This window comes from Maylandia zebra, linkage group LG7 (assembly GCF_041146795.1).
Source record: "Maylandia zebra isolate NMK-2024a linkage group LG7, Mzebra_GT3a, whole genome shotgun sequence".
NCBI classification, from domain to species: Eukaryota; Metazoa; Chordata; class Actinopteri; order Cichliformes; family Cichlidae; genus Maylandia; species Maylandia zebra.
In genome coordinates this window covers 64,504,964-64,522,311 of record NC_135173.1, presented here as the reverse complement: position 1 = coordinate 64,522,311, position 17,348 = coordinate 64,504,964, and the positions used below count along the sequence as shown (strand labels likewise).

The 17,348-nt window shown below is 40.1% G+C and overlaps 1 protein-coding gene across 4 annotated transcripts in view; it reads left to right on the top strand.

Moving 5' to 3' along the window:
* The first annotated feature begins 401 nt into the window (after nucleotides 1-401).
* The window catches only part of wwp2 (WW domain containing E3 ubiquitin protein ligase 2), a 62,005-nt gene continuing 45,058 nt past the window's right edge, over nucleotides 402-17,348 (top strand). For 3 of the 4 annotated variants that reach the window (XM_076886898.1, XM_004566119.3, XM_004566117.3), the window contains exons 1-5: nucleotides 402-483; nucleotides 3,555-3,636; nucleotides 8,580-8,736; nucleotides 9,053-9,174; nucleotides 12,375-12,512. In XM_076886898.1, coding sequence (XP_076743013.1) covers nucleotides 3,567-3,636; nucleotides 8,580-8,736; nucleotides 9,053-9,174; nucleotides 12,375-12,512 — 487 coding nt within the window. In that variant the 5' untranslated portion in view covers nucleotides 402-483; nucleotides 3,555-3,566. Of the gene's footprint in view, nucleotides 484-568; nucleotides 589-3,554; nucleotides 3,637-8,579; nucleotides 8,737-9,052; nucleotides 9,175-12,374; nucleotides 12,513-17,348 lie in introns of those variants that run through there. The other variant, XM_004566118.6, reaches the window with a different exon arrangement.

Genomic DNA, 17,348 nt, shown 5'->3' with positions numbered 1-17,348 from the left:
CATGAGTACAAAGGTTGGCTAAGCATTTGACCTCGAACAAACTTCATACTTTTGCAGTAGGATTAGGGTTTTGTGTCTCCTCCTGGGATCAAACCAGGGATCATTCAGAGCTTAGATAAAGATATAAACTACATAGAGATACACAGATTTGTTAAAAAGTAGGGGCATGCTTTCCTCATTCCATATTTTAATATTTTTTCATGGTTTGTAAGAAAGCAAGAGGCCGTATGTATGTGTGTGTATATATATATATATGTATATATATATATATATATATATATATATATATATATATATATATATATATATATATATATATATATATATATATATTAAAGGTGATTTAAGGTAATTGTGTGGGCTGTTTATTATTGTTTACGACCCACAATCCTTTGTGCAATGAGAACGCTAGGTCACGTGATACTGTCACTGAGGCGGAAATGAAAGTTCACTAGCGACAGCGGCGGAGCACAGCTGAAAAAGGTACGTCCAGGATCACACATAAGCCTAAACTGTTATCGTGTCAATACGTGTACCATGGCATGAGGAGAGCCGTGAGGCTGTGGGTGAGGCTTTACTTGCTGTCAGGTGATTAGAACGGGTTTTATCCGCATGTCCTTTTATAAAATCCCACCAAGAAGCTCGCTGGCTAGCTATTAGCTTCTTTTAGGTAAGCTAGCTGAAGTTCGTTGAGTCAAAGCGGAAGTGTGTTGGCTTTTCTTTCGAAATAAATGCGACTAGAGTTCGACTGAAATATTCAGATTCTTAAAGATCAATGTATAAATTGTGAGTCTCTAATACATTTGTGTTTTTCAATAGAAGAAGCTCACCTTCGACAGTTTCTACTTGCTGATAAAAGGATTAATTTGCTGTTTTATTGTCTCCGCACTCTCAACGCAAACAAACCCAAACAAAACAAAACAGGAGATTTTATTTTGCAAACGTGACCAGAAGCGTTAGCGTTTTGGTCTGCTCTCGTTGACGGTGATGCATACAAACCTTGATCACCTTCCGCGTTTGTATTATGTGCGCAGCAGCCAAAGGTATTTTATACGGCAGCGATAAAATAGTTTGTCAGGATCATTTAAACCTCTCTTGGTTCTTGAGAAGTTCAGACAGCTCACAGCGGCCAAGAAACGCTGCGCAGCATCCAGCTTCTTTCACAAGGTTGACGGAGGATGCTGTGCGCTTTTTGTTTTGGTAGCTCTCGTCTGTTTATCTGCAGCCTTGAGACAGACCTCAGGTGGATATTCTGGCAATCCAACACCCGGTTAGTCACTCTGACTCGGACCAGGTCACCTCTGGCTGGGTTTTGTCTTGGTTTCGGTTGCAGTGCCTGCAGCATGTCACCTTCAAAACGAGGGTCCCCTTCGCAGAGCAGTGTTAGAATCGGGGTTTTATTTTTAATTTTAATTCCTTGATGCATATAGTACAGATCAGTATAAGCACACCTTCAGAGCAGAGTCCAGCCTTAATCTGCATTGTATTTGCGGTGCTTTAAATTCAGCAGGGTGCTCTGACTTTGCTCAAGGTGATGTTGATGGGGTTTGATGAAAGTCATAGCTTTTACTTAATATTACAGGGAGAACAACTTCACGCCTTTAATGTAAATTCATTAGGACAGGCTACTCAGTGCACCTTTAATCAGCTTTATATACCTTGTACTCCAGTGTTGTGATAAGTAGTTAGTGTCTTACAGATCACACAGAGTGTACAAAATAGTTCAGACAAGCTCCAACTTGGGGTAGGTAATCTCGCCTATAAATAATATAGTGATTCACCCTTTAATTTCCTGAGTGTTGTTAAAGCCCTTGCAATCTGCATGTACATGAAAACAATCTGGTTTAGTTACAATAGTGGAACAAGGTTTGTAATCACACCAGGGTAAGTGAACATTATTACAGCATCCATGAATTGTGCAAACATGTGCCTGTATAAGCTGTTCATTCATGATAATGATATGAGAGGACTCCTTACTGGGTCTGTGGATCTTCCCTCCTGATGTCTGAGTTCATATATATGTTTAAATACAGCTGAATTCCCAGTGAATGCGCTCTGATTTAGTGTTTCTGGCAGTGTGATCAGAGTGGAGAACAAGTATGCACACTCAACCAGCAAGAGTCTAGATGTCTCACTCTATATTATTTTTGCATGAGTGGCCCTTTTGTATAGTTTTAAAGTGTCTTGTGGCTTCTGCCAGAATATAGTGTCCTACTGATTTCTGTTTGTGGCATAGAGGGGAATCTGAGTGTGTACATGTGCTTACAAAAAGCAGTTTCCCTAATCCCTAAACAGAGTGATAAAATGGGCTGCCTCAATTGAGATTCACCTCCACTATCTTGGACTGGAGCTGGAGACGGCAGGCCCTGTTTGCTCTGTAGGCTTGGTGAGCTGTAGGGTGTAGCTTGTGGTTAAAGTGGCCCTTCAGCAGATCTTTACAGCAGTAGAACTACCTTTGCCAGGTGGAGTTCAGGAGAGAGCAGCAGACCTGTAGCGAGAGATCCTTTTTGTGGGAACAGCTGAATGGCAGTGAAGTCTGAGCCAGTTAGTGGGGGAAGCGTTATACTAGAAAATGCTGAAACAAGTCGGTGTGTATGCTTGGGTGGTCATTAACATATCTGAGCTGACTGCTGAGTTAAGTATGTGTAACATCTGTTTTTAAGTGTTTTAATGTGACCATAAAAATAATATAATAATAAAATAACTAAAGCAATAAATAAGCTTTTTGCTGTGTTAAGAGAAGGTGGATATTTGGCTGTGGAAATCATTGAGTCCTGCTTTTGACTTGAATCTAACGCCACAGTTTTTAAAGTAAACATCGGTCGGGCTCATTGGCCTTAATGTTTGCACAGCTGCTTTGAAACAAACTCCATTTGGATGTTTTCTTCCAGATGTTTTGGCATAAATTGTCATGTCTTGAGGAAAAACACCCGTTACTATCACCACCTGGTACCTGTTGCTGTGGGTGGGGTAGCGCCACCTGTGTTCTGCTGCTTCTTTATCCTGTTCATCCCGTGTCTCTCTCTGCTGCCGGTGAATGTAGTGATACGACCTCTCCAGTCATTTAAAAGACTCAGAATTCCCTTCTGCTTGTGGGAGTTTTGTAACTGTGCAGTTATAAGTGATGCGTGATTGCATGTCATGATGTTTTGCCCCGTTGAATTAGGTTATCCCAGCTAGCTTTCTCTCTAATGCTGCGAAATGTGCTTAGACAACGTCACTTATCACTCCCCTGGAGTGAGTGTTTAAGGACTGGAGGTGCAGTGTGGTGGGAGTTTTATGCTTTTCTGTCTGAAGGAGGGGTTATGTTCTGCTGGTGACGTTAAAATAATATGAGACAACTTGCGTTGCTTTCAAGATTGTCGTTCAAGACACTGCACATAAATCAAGCTATGTCATCCACCTCTTGCTCCAGATTTACCATCTAATGCAGTAAAATTCTGCCTCCACCACAATATTTTTTGCATAGAAGAGCTGTATCACCCAACACACACCTGATTGGAAGGCAGTGACAGTATACTGTAATATTTTGTGTGTTTGTGATTGTGTTACAGAGCTGTGATGTCATGGCAGCTGCCAGCGTGAGCAGACCTGGCAGTGCCCAGACCACTGAGAAGTCTCAGTTGACCTTGAAAGGTAATTTTTTTTTCTACTTTATTGCTCACACAGACAAAATGTTGATACCGCAAACAGAAGTGTGGTACAGGTACTTCTGTTTTTTTTTAATCTCTTTATCTGGCTATCCCTTCTCCAAGCATAAGACAATATGTTATTACCCATAAACATATTTCATAATGTGACTATGTCCTTTCTGTTTGAAGTAGTGCTGCTTTGGTTGTGAAACCATGAATGATGAGCTGCGACCAGCTTTGGAGGGGCCAGTTTAGTGACGCGGGGCTGTACTTGTTGTTGTGCAAACAAATATTTGGGTTTTTTTTAGCTTGCTGACTTGAGAAAAGCAGCGTTGGTCGCTACCTGACATAAACGTTGACTTATAAAGCGAGATAAAGGAGGATTTTCATTCTTAATGTAATGCAATATTATCTTCTTGCCAGGATTCAGTACAGAGATGAAGATCCAACTGCAAGATGGCAAAGTTAGGTCCAAAAAGTCCCCAACTTCATGTCAGTCCAGGGTTCAGCACAATGTAAACACAAAAGGCAAAAATTTAAACAGAGAAACACTCAAACAAACCACAAAGAGGAAAAACTTTACCTGGAAAACCGGAGATGTGCCCAGAGGTGTTAACTGCCAGAAGTACAAAGGTGACCTGGCAAGAAAGAAAGGGAAACTGGGGGTTTTACCTGTAGGTGTGTAGGTGTGTAATTCGCTGTTGGAGAAGAGGCGGAAATAGAAATAACTAAAGGTGAAGACAAACAGCTGTTAGAAAATAAAACAGGAAATGAGGGGAACAATCCAGACACCCTCAGGTTTCTCTCCTTTTTAGTTTGTTTGACTGTTTGATAAAATGTAAAGACCAGGATCCGCAAAGTTTAAAGTTCACTTAGCTCACACCTTGGTTCGTTGGATGAATTTACCTTGCACTGCAGCATTTTCCCTCCGTGGTTTAAATAAATAATTTCAATCCATCCAGGCAGTTATGCAGTCTAACACCTCTCAGCTCATCAGCTGAACACCTACATCGCAGCTGGCGCATGCATCAATGTAAATGCCACATCTACTGATGGATTTTCATTTTCACAAATCCGATTTGCAATTGAAAATATCACATATTTAAAATCCTGATCTGTACTTGCGATAATCAAGGAAAATATAGATACGGTGCACTTTAACCTGCAGAATGACAGTGATCTCCCACAGATGGTGATGTTTTGTTAGTTTTATGCATTAACCCAGGAGAAACAGAGCCAAATGATGACCTGACACTAGATTGGAGAATAGAGGAAGCCTTTTGCTTATAGATCATGTTCACTTGAGTGAATTTTATTAATTAATGGAGGAGTCAGGAAACAAAAAAGATTCACTATAGATGGCTGTGATAGACTTTTTATGTTCTTATCTCTAACGACTGAGGCAGCAGGAGGGCTCGCAGCTTCAGCAGAGCTGCAGGGGTTTTAATGCGACTTTCAAATTGCACATAAAAGATTTTGATTTGAGGTTTTGGTGGTTTTTCACTGGAGGTTAAGGTGACCAGATGAGTGTGCTACCTACAACACAACCTTGTTTACGGCTCCAGACTTTCTGTTTCAGGCTCAGTGCTGAGAGATTTCATTGGTCGTGTGTCCAGCATAAGTTACCATAGTAACTGTGTCAATGCAGAGATTTTTTTTCTAAAACAGTTTTTTTCTGTGTTAATTTTCAAAAGGTTTAGTTCATGTGTTTGAGACGTCATTCAATGTCGTTCCAAAAATCGATTTAGTTGAGAACAGTGTCGTACAGTGAGTCTAATCCAAGCCTGAGAGTCCTGCTTGGTTTAATCATCCAACACTTGAAATGGTCAAAAGGATGAAAACATCACAGTAACAGTATTTCTTACCTTTTAATATGAGTTTGCATCATAGACCTGATATAAGGATATATGACCTGAGCGTTTTGAAGTCTGCATGTTTAGGTTAGTTTGTTTTAGAGCCCGTCGTTAGCAGTTTGGTGTTCAGGCATGCATTCATAAACTGTGTAATGCACAGTCTTTTGTTAATAAATATTGAACAAAAGACTGTGTCTCCACCACTGAGAAAAAGAAAACCCATCCGTAACTCGAACTTTCGAGTTAGCTTTGCTAATGAGAGCTGTTGTTTTGTCGTTACCTGTAAACAGATGGTGCAAATGCAAACTTAGGTAGTGACAGCATCAGTATGAACAAACTGGCGCCAGGTGTGTGAGCTTTGAATGGCTTCAGTGATAACTGCATGGATATGGAGTCACTGTGTTCATGTTGAACTGCTGGATAGCCGACACCTTCTGCCTTCTCCTTCTGGATAATAAAGAAATGACGTACCTCTGTAGAGCTTCCTGATTGGCAGATCTGAATCAAAATTTCAAGTCAGGCATAGCTTAGCATTTTTGTTTCTTTTTTTTACTGATTGAAACTAGCGTCCATGCATCAGATAACTCCACCTCTATAAATCTTTCTTTGTACTATGCTGTAATATTTTAACATGAAGCTATAAGGTGATTGACTCACTTTTTGTTTTTGCATGAATCACTTGAGTCTGCCGGGAATAAAATGAATTTTCTTGCACCTTATCTTTAAAGAGACGAAAAAAAGTTCATCAGAACTTTTTTCCTTAATTATGTCTTTGAACTGCACCAGAGTCATAACCATAGGTTTGATCATATGAACACTGACTCACCTTTTTATTTACTGATCTGCTCTCAAAGGCTGTCTACCACTCCTCCACCTCTCCCACCTCCTCCCACATCCTCCCACACTGTTGAAACTTACTTCAGTTCTTCCATTTCTGGCACACCTCCCACCTCCCCGTGTCACTTCCTCCCTGTTTCTAGAGAACTTCACATGAGTCATGTTCTATTATGCCAGATGTTCAGAAGATCTGAGGTCATCAACATGTTGCTGCCAGTGTGGATCTGCTAAGGTCTCACTGCAAAGGAAAAAGTACAGATGGAAACCCCTCTGTCTGTCTGTCTGTCTGTCTTTTTTTTCTTTTTTTTTTTTTTTTAATCTTAATCTGTCACATTTATTCTTTCAGTCGGTAGTCCTGATCAGAGGCCCTCTGCGACACGCTGCTAGTCAGCATGTTCTTCAGTTTGCAATCTTGTGATTTTGTGATTCAGTGTGAAGAAATCAGCTCCTCTGAGGACTGATACATGCGATAACAAGAGTCTCAGCAGGCCTGCAAGAATTCCAAGCCTCTGAGCTCGCCAATGTCCGGATGTACACTTTTACCCCACTCCAAATGAAAAAAAAAAAAAAAAGAGAACAAAAAAGCTTGAAATCAGTGGATGCAAAAAGTTTCTTTACTTTCAAATATTCATTCTACCTTAAATGGAGCATAAGTAAACAGTGCAATGTTTTTTGTTTGTATTTTTTTTTTTTAACATGAAGGCTTTATTGTGGTCAGTCAATTCTTTTTCCCCCCAAAATTAAATAAATTAAATACGTTTTATTAAATAAATAAAAATTAAATAAATGAAGGTGGTTTCCTTTCTTCCACTAGAGGGCAAAGTTTGTATTTGTCTGATACACTCCGTGTACTTCAAATCCATCCTGAACAGGCCGTGGCACACAGCGTGTAACAAAATACTCACAACAGCCAGTATACATGCAGGAGTACACACAGTCCAAGGAGTTTCTGTTAGGGTGTTGCAGTACGCTGTAACATTTGTCCAATTTACTGAACGACTTATTTAACTTTTAACTCCAGCACCGCTGAGAACCGTTCCAGGTGACCTAAAATGAACGGTAGTGTACACCGCGCTGCTTCACATTATTACATAATAAATAGAAAACAATCTCATAAAAATCAGGATCCAGAATCCTATATGTACACATCGCCTCTTGGCAGCCATCTTAACACTCCTACAAAGACTTATTTGGCCAGTTATTTTGGAAGCATTGCTGCATTAGCTTTAGTTACCATGGTCACCCGGATGAAGAAACTGCATATATACAATCACCAGTCAGTCTGATTTAAAAAGAAGGGTGTTGCCTTGTATTACACAGTGACAATAAAAACGCCACTGCACTCTACAGGAAGGGTCAGAGCCGTCTGTATTGTCCGGGGCCTTTTCTCATCTGTTGGACACGCTCTGGATTTTACACGAGTCTGTTGTGGCTAGTGCCATCCTCTATGCTGTTGCATGCTGGGACAGCAGGCTGAGGGTCACGGATGCTAACAGGCTCAATGAACTGATCCACAAGGGCAGTAACATTGTGGAGATGGAGATGGACTCCCTTAAGGTGTTGTCGGAGAGGCGGATGTTGTCCAAGAAAAGGACAATGCTGGACAATCCCACTCACCCACTGTTGGCGAGTCACAGGAGCTGTTCAGTGAGGCCCAGATGTATCACCGAACGACACAGGAAGTCATTCCTGTTGTTCAGTTCCTCCATCTAATGCACAGCATACAGTGCACACACCCTAACGATCTGAACATCCTTTACAGAGGATGTCGGTATAGTAAGAAGGCCGTCTCAGTGTCATATTTAGTTTTTTGTAATGTACTGGAATATTTGTTTATTAGAACTATTATTATAATATTAGAACTATTTGTAAGCTATTTTGTTACATCTTGTAACTTTGCAATATATTTTATTATTTAATATAATTCAGGTAGTTGCTGTTCTTGCTGTCTTGGAGTAACTGTGACCACATAATTTCCGCAGGGATTGATAAAGTGTTCTGATTCTGAACTAAAATTCTTTAGTGTGATTAGACTGTCGTTTTCCACGTGAGGATCTGATCAGCTCCGACTCTTTCTTACCAGAGCTGCAGTCAGTTAAACCTCAATGAAAAAAAGAAATGCTTCTCTTTTGTTAACATTTATTGTCCTTTGTTGCCATAAATGACAGCACTGCTGCACTGCTGGCAGAGGTTTTGTCACAACCACAGATGTGTTCTTCCACTACGATACATGCTTTATGCGTGTGTGTGTTTGCAGTGGTGTCGGCGAAGCCCCAGTCCCCAAAGCTGCCGAACCGGCACTCTCGGCTGAGCTCCTTCGTTGAGGTGACTGCAGACGGCCTCACCAGTGAAACCAAAAAAACAGGCAAACGTAGCGGGCACCTTGAGCTGCAGTGGAACGAAGACCTCACCCTGTGAGTGAGCACCACACACACTCGGGCTCTCATGAGAGCCAGGGTTTTATTGTTAAAACAATTCAATAGAACATTAAATTAACTGCATGCATCTGACAGTGTTTGGACTGTACTGCTGTCGTGGTAGCGCTCTAACACAGATAAAATTTAATCGAGATTTTGTACTTGTTTCCCGTCAGCTTATTTAAAGCATTTTGTCTGAGGTAGAACTTGCGTACCGTCGCTAAAGGCGATGAAGAGCAGGATGCAATAATAAAATGCAGCTGCTGTAAGCAGAAGCATTTGTAGCTGATGTATTTTTCATGCCGTTTTGCAGTAATGTGACGCCACAGAGTCATCTGGATCTAAAGCTGTGGAGCTGCCACACCCTGAGAAAGGAGCTACTGGGCAGCGCAACCATAGACCTGCTGGACACGCTGCGCTCGCACGATGGCAAGAGTAAGAAAAAAACGCACACAAACACCCACACACAGTTTGGAGTCACCATGCATGTCGAGCACAATTTCGCTGTACGTGTTTCTCTACCTTACTTAACAGAGGTTTGTGCGTTTTTCCTCGTTGTTTTTTTCCTGGCTATTTGATGATAAAAAAAAAAATTCTTTTTAATAAATTTTCTCTATATTACTTTGAGTAAATAAAATTACCTAAAAATTGCACTTGGGCATTTTTATTACAGTCCTGGTGAATTTCCAAAGCCTCTTTGGAACTGTCAGAATTACTCTGATGATATGCAGCATACCCAAACAATGTTTGCTTTCGTGTAACCAAAATTATTAGCAGTATAAGGAATTTAAAGTCTGTATACAGGACATATACATTCATATACAGAAAGGTTCTGTGTCTTCCAGAGACTTCATCACATCATCATGTAAGCCACGACCAACCATCTATGAAGGAAATTCGAAAATATTGCTGTAAATACACGGCAGACACGGTCAGAGAGAGGCTGCTGAGACTAAAATGCCGACTCCAAATCCATGTGCATTAGTTAGATTAGATCAAATAACCTTAAAAATTACACGCAGTGGCCGAGGCCTTGCAAGGAATATATAGAATTTAAATTTTTCTTACTTTTCTTTGTAGCATTGGAAGTTCTGATAGTTACTTGTCAGTTATTTTAATCAGGCTGTTGCAGCTTATCTTAACCCACTTTGACAGAAGCTCACTATACTAATAAAAAACTTTCTTTATCACCAGCAGATTTGGCAAAAAACTGAAAGTACTCAAGCTTACAGAATAAGTTGTTTCTTTTAAAGAACGATGTGCTAACTAACACCAAGGGTGCCAGAGCCTTGTTCACATGCTTGTGGTTTTCATCCACTCAGAGGCACTTAGTGAGGTAAGGCATGCAGATGTATAACTGGCGCAACACCTGAATTTTCTTTTTACTTTCAAAGTAAAAATGTGCATAACTGTTGTTAACAGTGCTGAGACAGAGAGTTTTATTTGATATTCACACTTAAACTGAACAGTAACACTGATTGGATGTCTCAAACCTTTTCAGTAGCCTCAGTGATGGTGGCACATTGCCAGCTAAGCTTAACTTAACTTTGTTATGAACTCCTCGGAAAAGATTTCAGTGTTCTGTAACTTTTGGCTTGATGGTTACTGCTAAATAACTCCTCTGTAAGCGTTTAATATTCTTTACCCTTGCATATTTGACTGAGTCAGACGAGTCTTAGAGTTATAAGACTGTAATGTAAGTATGTCTAAGATGGTGCCATACTGGATGGATCTTGCTTATCTTGATCTCTTATCCTGTATTGGGGTAGGTTGAGCACTAGGATGCAATGGCCTTAGGCGTCTCCTGCTTGAGCCTGCACATTCAAGCTGAAGAGAGTGAACTTCCCTTTGCTACTCATCTTAAAAGATGTACCCACTCTCTAACAAAAATATCAAAGGACACATTATTACAGACATTTTATATCTTATACATGGTCTTCTTAGATGTAATTGAACAAATGAAAATATTTATAAAAACATTTTTAGTTTAGGTGCTTTGTCGTGCTTTCATCTGTACAGAGAACTTTGTAGACAATTTTTAGGCAAAGTCTAATTTGGCATATGTGTTTGAGAGCCTGATAGACACTTGTTTACTGCCTACTTCCCATCCCGGTCTTTATCTTAAGTGTAGATGGTATTAAGCCTTCCTCCTGGAGAGTGTTGTGTGCTTGGCTACGTGTTCTGAAGACCTTTTACCGTAAAAAGGATCCTGTGATTATGCACCACGTTTCTCTTTTCTTTGGATGTCAGGGTCTTCATGTTGCCAAGCTCCTTATTGTGTCCACCGATGTTCCTGTTAAACTAGTGTTCCTGTTATATCCGATGGATTTATTTTTAAAGTCTGAGGATTAACGGTTTTTGAGTTGTACTTGAACTGCAGCTGTGTTTTGGATTCACAGCGACGGCTTCCAGATACGATGGAAGCTCTATTGACTATGTGTGTGTTAGCATATGCTACTTCCGGTGCGGAAACTCCTGTGGGGAGCTTTGTTTCCGGTGTCCTATTCGCGCCCTGTTTACGGTCCAAAGCAAGTTAAGCAAATGAATGAATCAAGCGGCGATTTACATTTGCCTGTTTAAATCATAAGACCAGTCACTATACAGAGATGTGCTTCTGAATGTGGACGATGTGTCTTCTGCTGCAGTGATGCAGTTCTGCTTGTGTTGAGTGATGTAAGCAACTGATCGATCTAAACGCTTTAAACGTCAAAATTGATCATTAGATTTTTTATGACACAACAGCGGTGAGTGTTCCCACCTTCTCCTCTTTGTAACTTAACGTGATCTTTCCGTTTTCGAGTTTTGGACATGATTTTGGAGTATATCTTCGCAGTAGCGATTGACCGCAAAGTAATGTACAACCCCACATCCGGTCTCAAACCAGGAAGTTAGCATTTTCTCGTGCACAGGGTCAATGATGAAGAAATGCCACACCTGTCCTTTAAAAAAGGGAGCGGTACATGCTCAAGAGCTTTAATTCTTAAAGCCTGAACCCTTCATCTAATTTAAAATGAAATAAAGCTGCAATATATAACTTTAACTTAAATATCTTAGAGAAACATTTAAAGCAGGATGTTTTTTTTCCTTCATCCCTAGCATCCTCCGCTGTCACACCAACCACTCTGCATGTCCTCCTTTCATACATCCATGAACTTCCTCTGAGATCTTTCTCTTTTTCTCCTCATGTCCAAACCATGTTAGTCTTACCTCTCTAACTGTGAAATGGTTTGAGCATTTAAAACCCCCCAAAACCAAAAACAAAGTGGATGTGAAAGCAAAGCCTCTGAGCCCAGCAGGAAGCTGTGGGCAGATTCAGTGCATATGTGCAGTGTGGAACTTAATCTGGCAGCTAGACGACTTACTTCATGTAAATACTGCAATTAAAAACAACTTTACACACTGGACGTGTGAGGGGATCAGTCAGACCTTCTGTATATCTGTTAACATGCAGAATATTTTCCAAGTGAAATGGGGGACGACATCTTTGGAAAACAATCCTTTTGGTATTCGGTGACTTCACGCTGTTTTCCTCTGTTAGAGCAATAACAGAGGATATCCATTTTCCTTTGTCCCTCTGCCTTCTCAGTCACTCATCCCCTCTTTCTCTGTTTGTCTGTCATTCTTCCACTCTCTAGTGGAGAACGTCCAGCTGAGTCTGGTGCTGCAGACGGAGAACAAAGGCTCGGTTGTAGCAGGAGGCGAGCTCAACGTCTGTCTGGACGGCATGGTTGTTGATCTGGGCTCGCTGCCCAACGGCAGCACGGCAGCAGACAGTGAGTCCTGCCTTTATCTCTCAAGCACGTGCACACATGCACAAGGGTAAAGGTAATCGCACAGAAATGACCTGAAAAGCACATCGCAAAGCAGTCACACCACAGATGTGAAGATTTGTCTCACAGCTGCACCGTGCACAATATAAAAATGAAATAACATGCAGCACATTCGAAGAAAGCTCTCAGTCAAACATGAAGCCTTGGAGAAGCACACAGAAGTGCATGGCAAAGCTTACACCGGTCAGACAAGCTATATTAAAGTGAACACACACACAGTTTCCCACAGAAGCCCAGACAGCTTATTAGTACAGAATACACCGCAGTATTAAAGTTTTTCTCCTCCTCTCCCTCTTTCCCCTTGCTCTTTCTCTTTAATATTTTGTAGCACTGCCAGAAAGCAAACACACACACAGATATATCTGTACAGTGAGATGCTTGTGTGTCTCGCCGCCCTGGTAATGAGTGCTGGAAAAAGCCAAAGGGTTCAAAATAGTCTAAATCGCTTCTTCTTGCCCTCTTTGCTCTCAGGTTAAATACAGTTGCTGTTGACATGTTCTGTAGTGGAGTTTTTTTCGTCATGGTGACATGACAGCTTGTTGGTACATTGCTTATGTGGTGACACCGGTGACAGCCGAATGCTGTTTTAATCTAATGTTGATTGTTGTCTTTCATTTGTATTAGTTTTTAGATGGTCTACTGAGAATCAACAAATAAGTCTAAAGATACCCACATCTGTAAAGTTATCCAGATGTGGGTGTCGACAGGAATCAGATGAAACGTTAGGCAGATGCTTAACAGTCTTACTTTATTAAAAGTACTTTAACCACTGTTTATTAAAAACAGTGGGACTGGAAGCCTTCTATGTTTTGCTGGCCTACTTTGCCTCCTGCTCTATGCTGTGGCTGTACAGTAGCATGCCTTAACATTTTACTGTGTTTAGTCTTACTAAAGACAGCCGAGTAAAAGCTGACATTGTTTTCAGCCTTAAAGCAAGATTATTTTTTTATTCTCTCTCCCTCTCTCTTTTTAAAAATGTAAGTGTCCAAAAAGCACCTTTAACCTCAGTTAATTTAACTCTAATTATTTTTAGGGAGGTGATTCAAATTTCAAAGCTTCATAAATACTCTGTTTCCCGAAACCTTGTCCCAGCAACCCACAGTCACTGAGTTCTCTACGCGGCTGCCTAAACCTTTGGAAATTAAAATATTTGTTGGTTCCCACGCAGGAGAAGGCCTTAGGACAATAACAAACGTTTCCAGGGAGCCATAACCTCATTTCATAGTGCAATTAAAAATAGCAGGAATAGTGAAGGTGAGCCTTAAGGTTTGGTAGACTGATGCAACTTTGCATTTGATTTGTCTTTTTAATCCTAGAAACAGTTTAACTGCAAAAAGATTCAGCTTGAAATTTAAAGATTCAGCAGACTGTGGTGTGATGGTGGTGCAGTGTTCTGCTATGTAGCAACACTTTTACACCAAAAAAACAAGTAAACCTTTGCTGCAGGTTTGAAGCATGAATGTTGTGAATAACCTGAAAATAAATGCTTCAATAACTGAATTGCTTTAAATTATCGAATTGTTTTTAAATTATTGTTGCTTTTTTTTATCTGAATTTGTTTAAGTATTGTAGACTTTAACCAGCAGACTCCATCCTTTGTCAGTAGGTGTGAGTAATCAATAACTAGTTGTTACTGATGTTTTGAACATCCTATACTGTGACATTTTTCACTTATTTCATTAGGAAATACCAGCGTGCATTAAATGGATGTTTGTTTTGTAGCGACAGCGAAGGCGTTTGCGCCCTCTTCACATTTTTGCAGTTTTATTAATTATATTAATGTTAGCAGTAATAGCACTGTACCTTTCCATGTCCTGTTATTTCCATGTAAACTATTTAACCGCTTGTGTTTGTCATGTCTGAAATGCCATAATGTTGTTTTTTATGTTTATATTGATTATATTGTTTATAGTATAATCACCATCAGTCATTCAAGCTGTAATTCCAAGTAACGTCTATCATAGAACCAGGATCATTTTGATAACCTTTTAATGTGTTGACCAGAGGTGTTACACTTATTTTATCTAACAGGCAACACACACGTTTGCTCATGTTCTTTAGTCTTTAAATCTAAAGTGCGTTGTCAAAAGCGGCCATATTGGCTTTGGCGTAAATTATGGAGAAAAAGTCAGATTTGATGGTAATTTCATGTACATTTATATGAATGAAGATTTCATTAGCTTGACAAGTAGTTTGGCCTCCTCCTGCCTCCTTTACATGCAGTAATGTGACCTGACCTGGTCTCCTTTGCAGCAGTCAAAGTAAGGTCAGCATTTTACCTGTGATCTTTGATGTTTTCTGAGAGTACAATGCTGCTTCAGATATTTCTAAATATCTAGATAATAGAATTTAATTAATCATTTTTTTCACTTATACAAGATATTTTTGCTTGAAATAAGTGAAAAAAAATCTGCCGATGGAACAAGTGATGTTTCTCCAGATCCAAGATGCACTAAAAACAAGTTCCCATATCTCACTGAAATGTCACTCTGTAGCTGATTGTGTCTTTTTTCCAGTGTGATGAGATATTTTGAATAGAAATTAGACAAATATACTTGGTAAGATTTTGAGTTTTTGCAGTGTAAACACCATAGCATTTCAGGATTCATCCTCACAACACATACGATGAACAGCTGGAGGTGTCTTAGTGTGCAAAGTCGTTTTTTTCCACTTAGAAAAAGAGCTGCTGTTGAAAGTCAGAGAAGCACTGACATGCCTCCGTGACTTTGACATGTTTTAACATCCTTCCAGTGGCACAGCAGGCCATGGGTAATGTCATGAAGGCTGTTAAATTGATGTTGTATCACACCTCTGCACCGGATTTTGACAGCTGCTGTCTTAATGTCTTGGAACACAATGCTTCCTGGTGCAAAACACAGTAAAAAGTCTAAAAATTGACCACCACCTCTGCCATTTTCACACTTTCCAAAGACAAGCAGAGGGCCTGGCCTCCAGGCCGTATATCTGACAAATGAAAGTGTCTGAAAAAGCAGCGGCAGAAGCGGCTACGCTCTTGTTAGTCTCAACAAATTTATTTTTATTGCCCTTGTGCCAGCTCGCTTCTGCCAAAAACATCTCCACGCTCTGTCCGCCTTCTGCCGTCACATTCCCGGTGACTCAGGCTTCTGCTCATTAGAAACTCTTATTTTTCACTGAGTGCACTTTGAGTTTTAGAAAGCGCTGGATCATCAGAAAATATTCTCTGTATTGCTTTTATCTGCTTTAACTGTATAAAGATAACAGTTTTGAAGAATTTGGATAAAGCATTTGTTATGCAGTGGCTAGCTTCAGGTGTATTGTGTCATACCTGATGACAGTTACTGTAAAGTTAGACTAGAGAGTATTTATTCATTTCACCAAAGTCGGTTGTTGTTTTTAGTAGAGAGTTTAGGTGATGTTTAAATAGTGTCCCAGTAGTCTGTCTGTCCGGCCAAGAATAACAAAACAAGAATATCGTTACACTTAAATCATGATATTAAAAGAATATATGACACTGTGTAACTGTGGCCTCAGTTGATATTTTATCTTCACATTCATGTATTGCTATTCCCAAACCAATATAAAATGATTCCATAGTTTGCCAGGAAGGATTTCAAACACTTCACACACTTATTGACTCTCAGTCAACAGAATTTTCCGCTCCCAAGCACTACACTAACATTTTGCCTTCCTTTATGGTTTGGAAGCAAAGACTGGGTCTATGTTTTTTTTAAACAAATACGGTGTTCTTAATCTGCTCTTAAAGCCATAGCGAGGTTCCATGCATCCATCTCCTCTCTCTGTGCAACACACACACACACAAGGCTTCATAGAGCGCCACACAGAGCCCGCAGTGTATCCTGCTGAATGAACACAGCCAGCAGTGAGGCCTGAGGCCTGCCACAGCATGGGCTGCGTAAATGTGTCTCTTTGTGACTGTTCAGATGTGAAGAGAGGTTAAGAGGAGGTGTGTGAGTGTGTGCATGCTGTTGTAACATATATCTCCCCAAGAGGGACAAGATGGAAAAACAAATCCTGTAAATGGGGCTTTTCTTTGATAATTAGATAATTGTTTGGATTTAAATGCACATAAGAATCATACACGAACATGTTTTTAAGTTGTAAGGACACAGTCGCCAAAGTCCCTGCTGTTTCTGCGGCAACTCTTTCCATATTTGCATGCCAGGACTTCATCACAGTTAGCACCAGATGAATAATTCCACTAAATCAGTGTGGACACAATGAATCTAATAGTTCACGAAAAAGGAAAAACATTGTCCGCTAATATTTTGTGGACTTATCTGTAATTTTCTGACTTTTAAAAGATAATTAAAATAAATTTCTGATGCATTATTTGTTCTTTACAGTGTTTTTCCAACATCAACCCAGTTTCCAAAAAGGTTGGTGCTCTGTGTAAAATGTGGATCAAAGCAGAATGCAATCATCTGCAAATTCTATAAACCCTGAGTTTAATTGAAAATGGTACAAAAACAGCAATGAAACAATTCATCCATCCTTTTTTTGTTTTCTAACTGCCTCTCCAGTTCAGGGTCGTGGGGTGGGCTGGACGCTCTCCCAGCATTGATTCGCTCAAAATGCAAACAGTGTGGTTTTTTTCAGCACAGAAAAATAGATGCAGCGATATGTGTTGCAACAAAATGAACAAAAAATAAAACTAAAAAATCAAAGAGATGCAGAGAATCCTGAAGGGCGGTCAGCTTTGGTGTCCTCGCGTGGAAGTGAAAATCACTGCTCAGGGCTCTGGAAACTGAAAATCATTATCAGACCGCATTGCTTGTT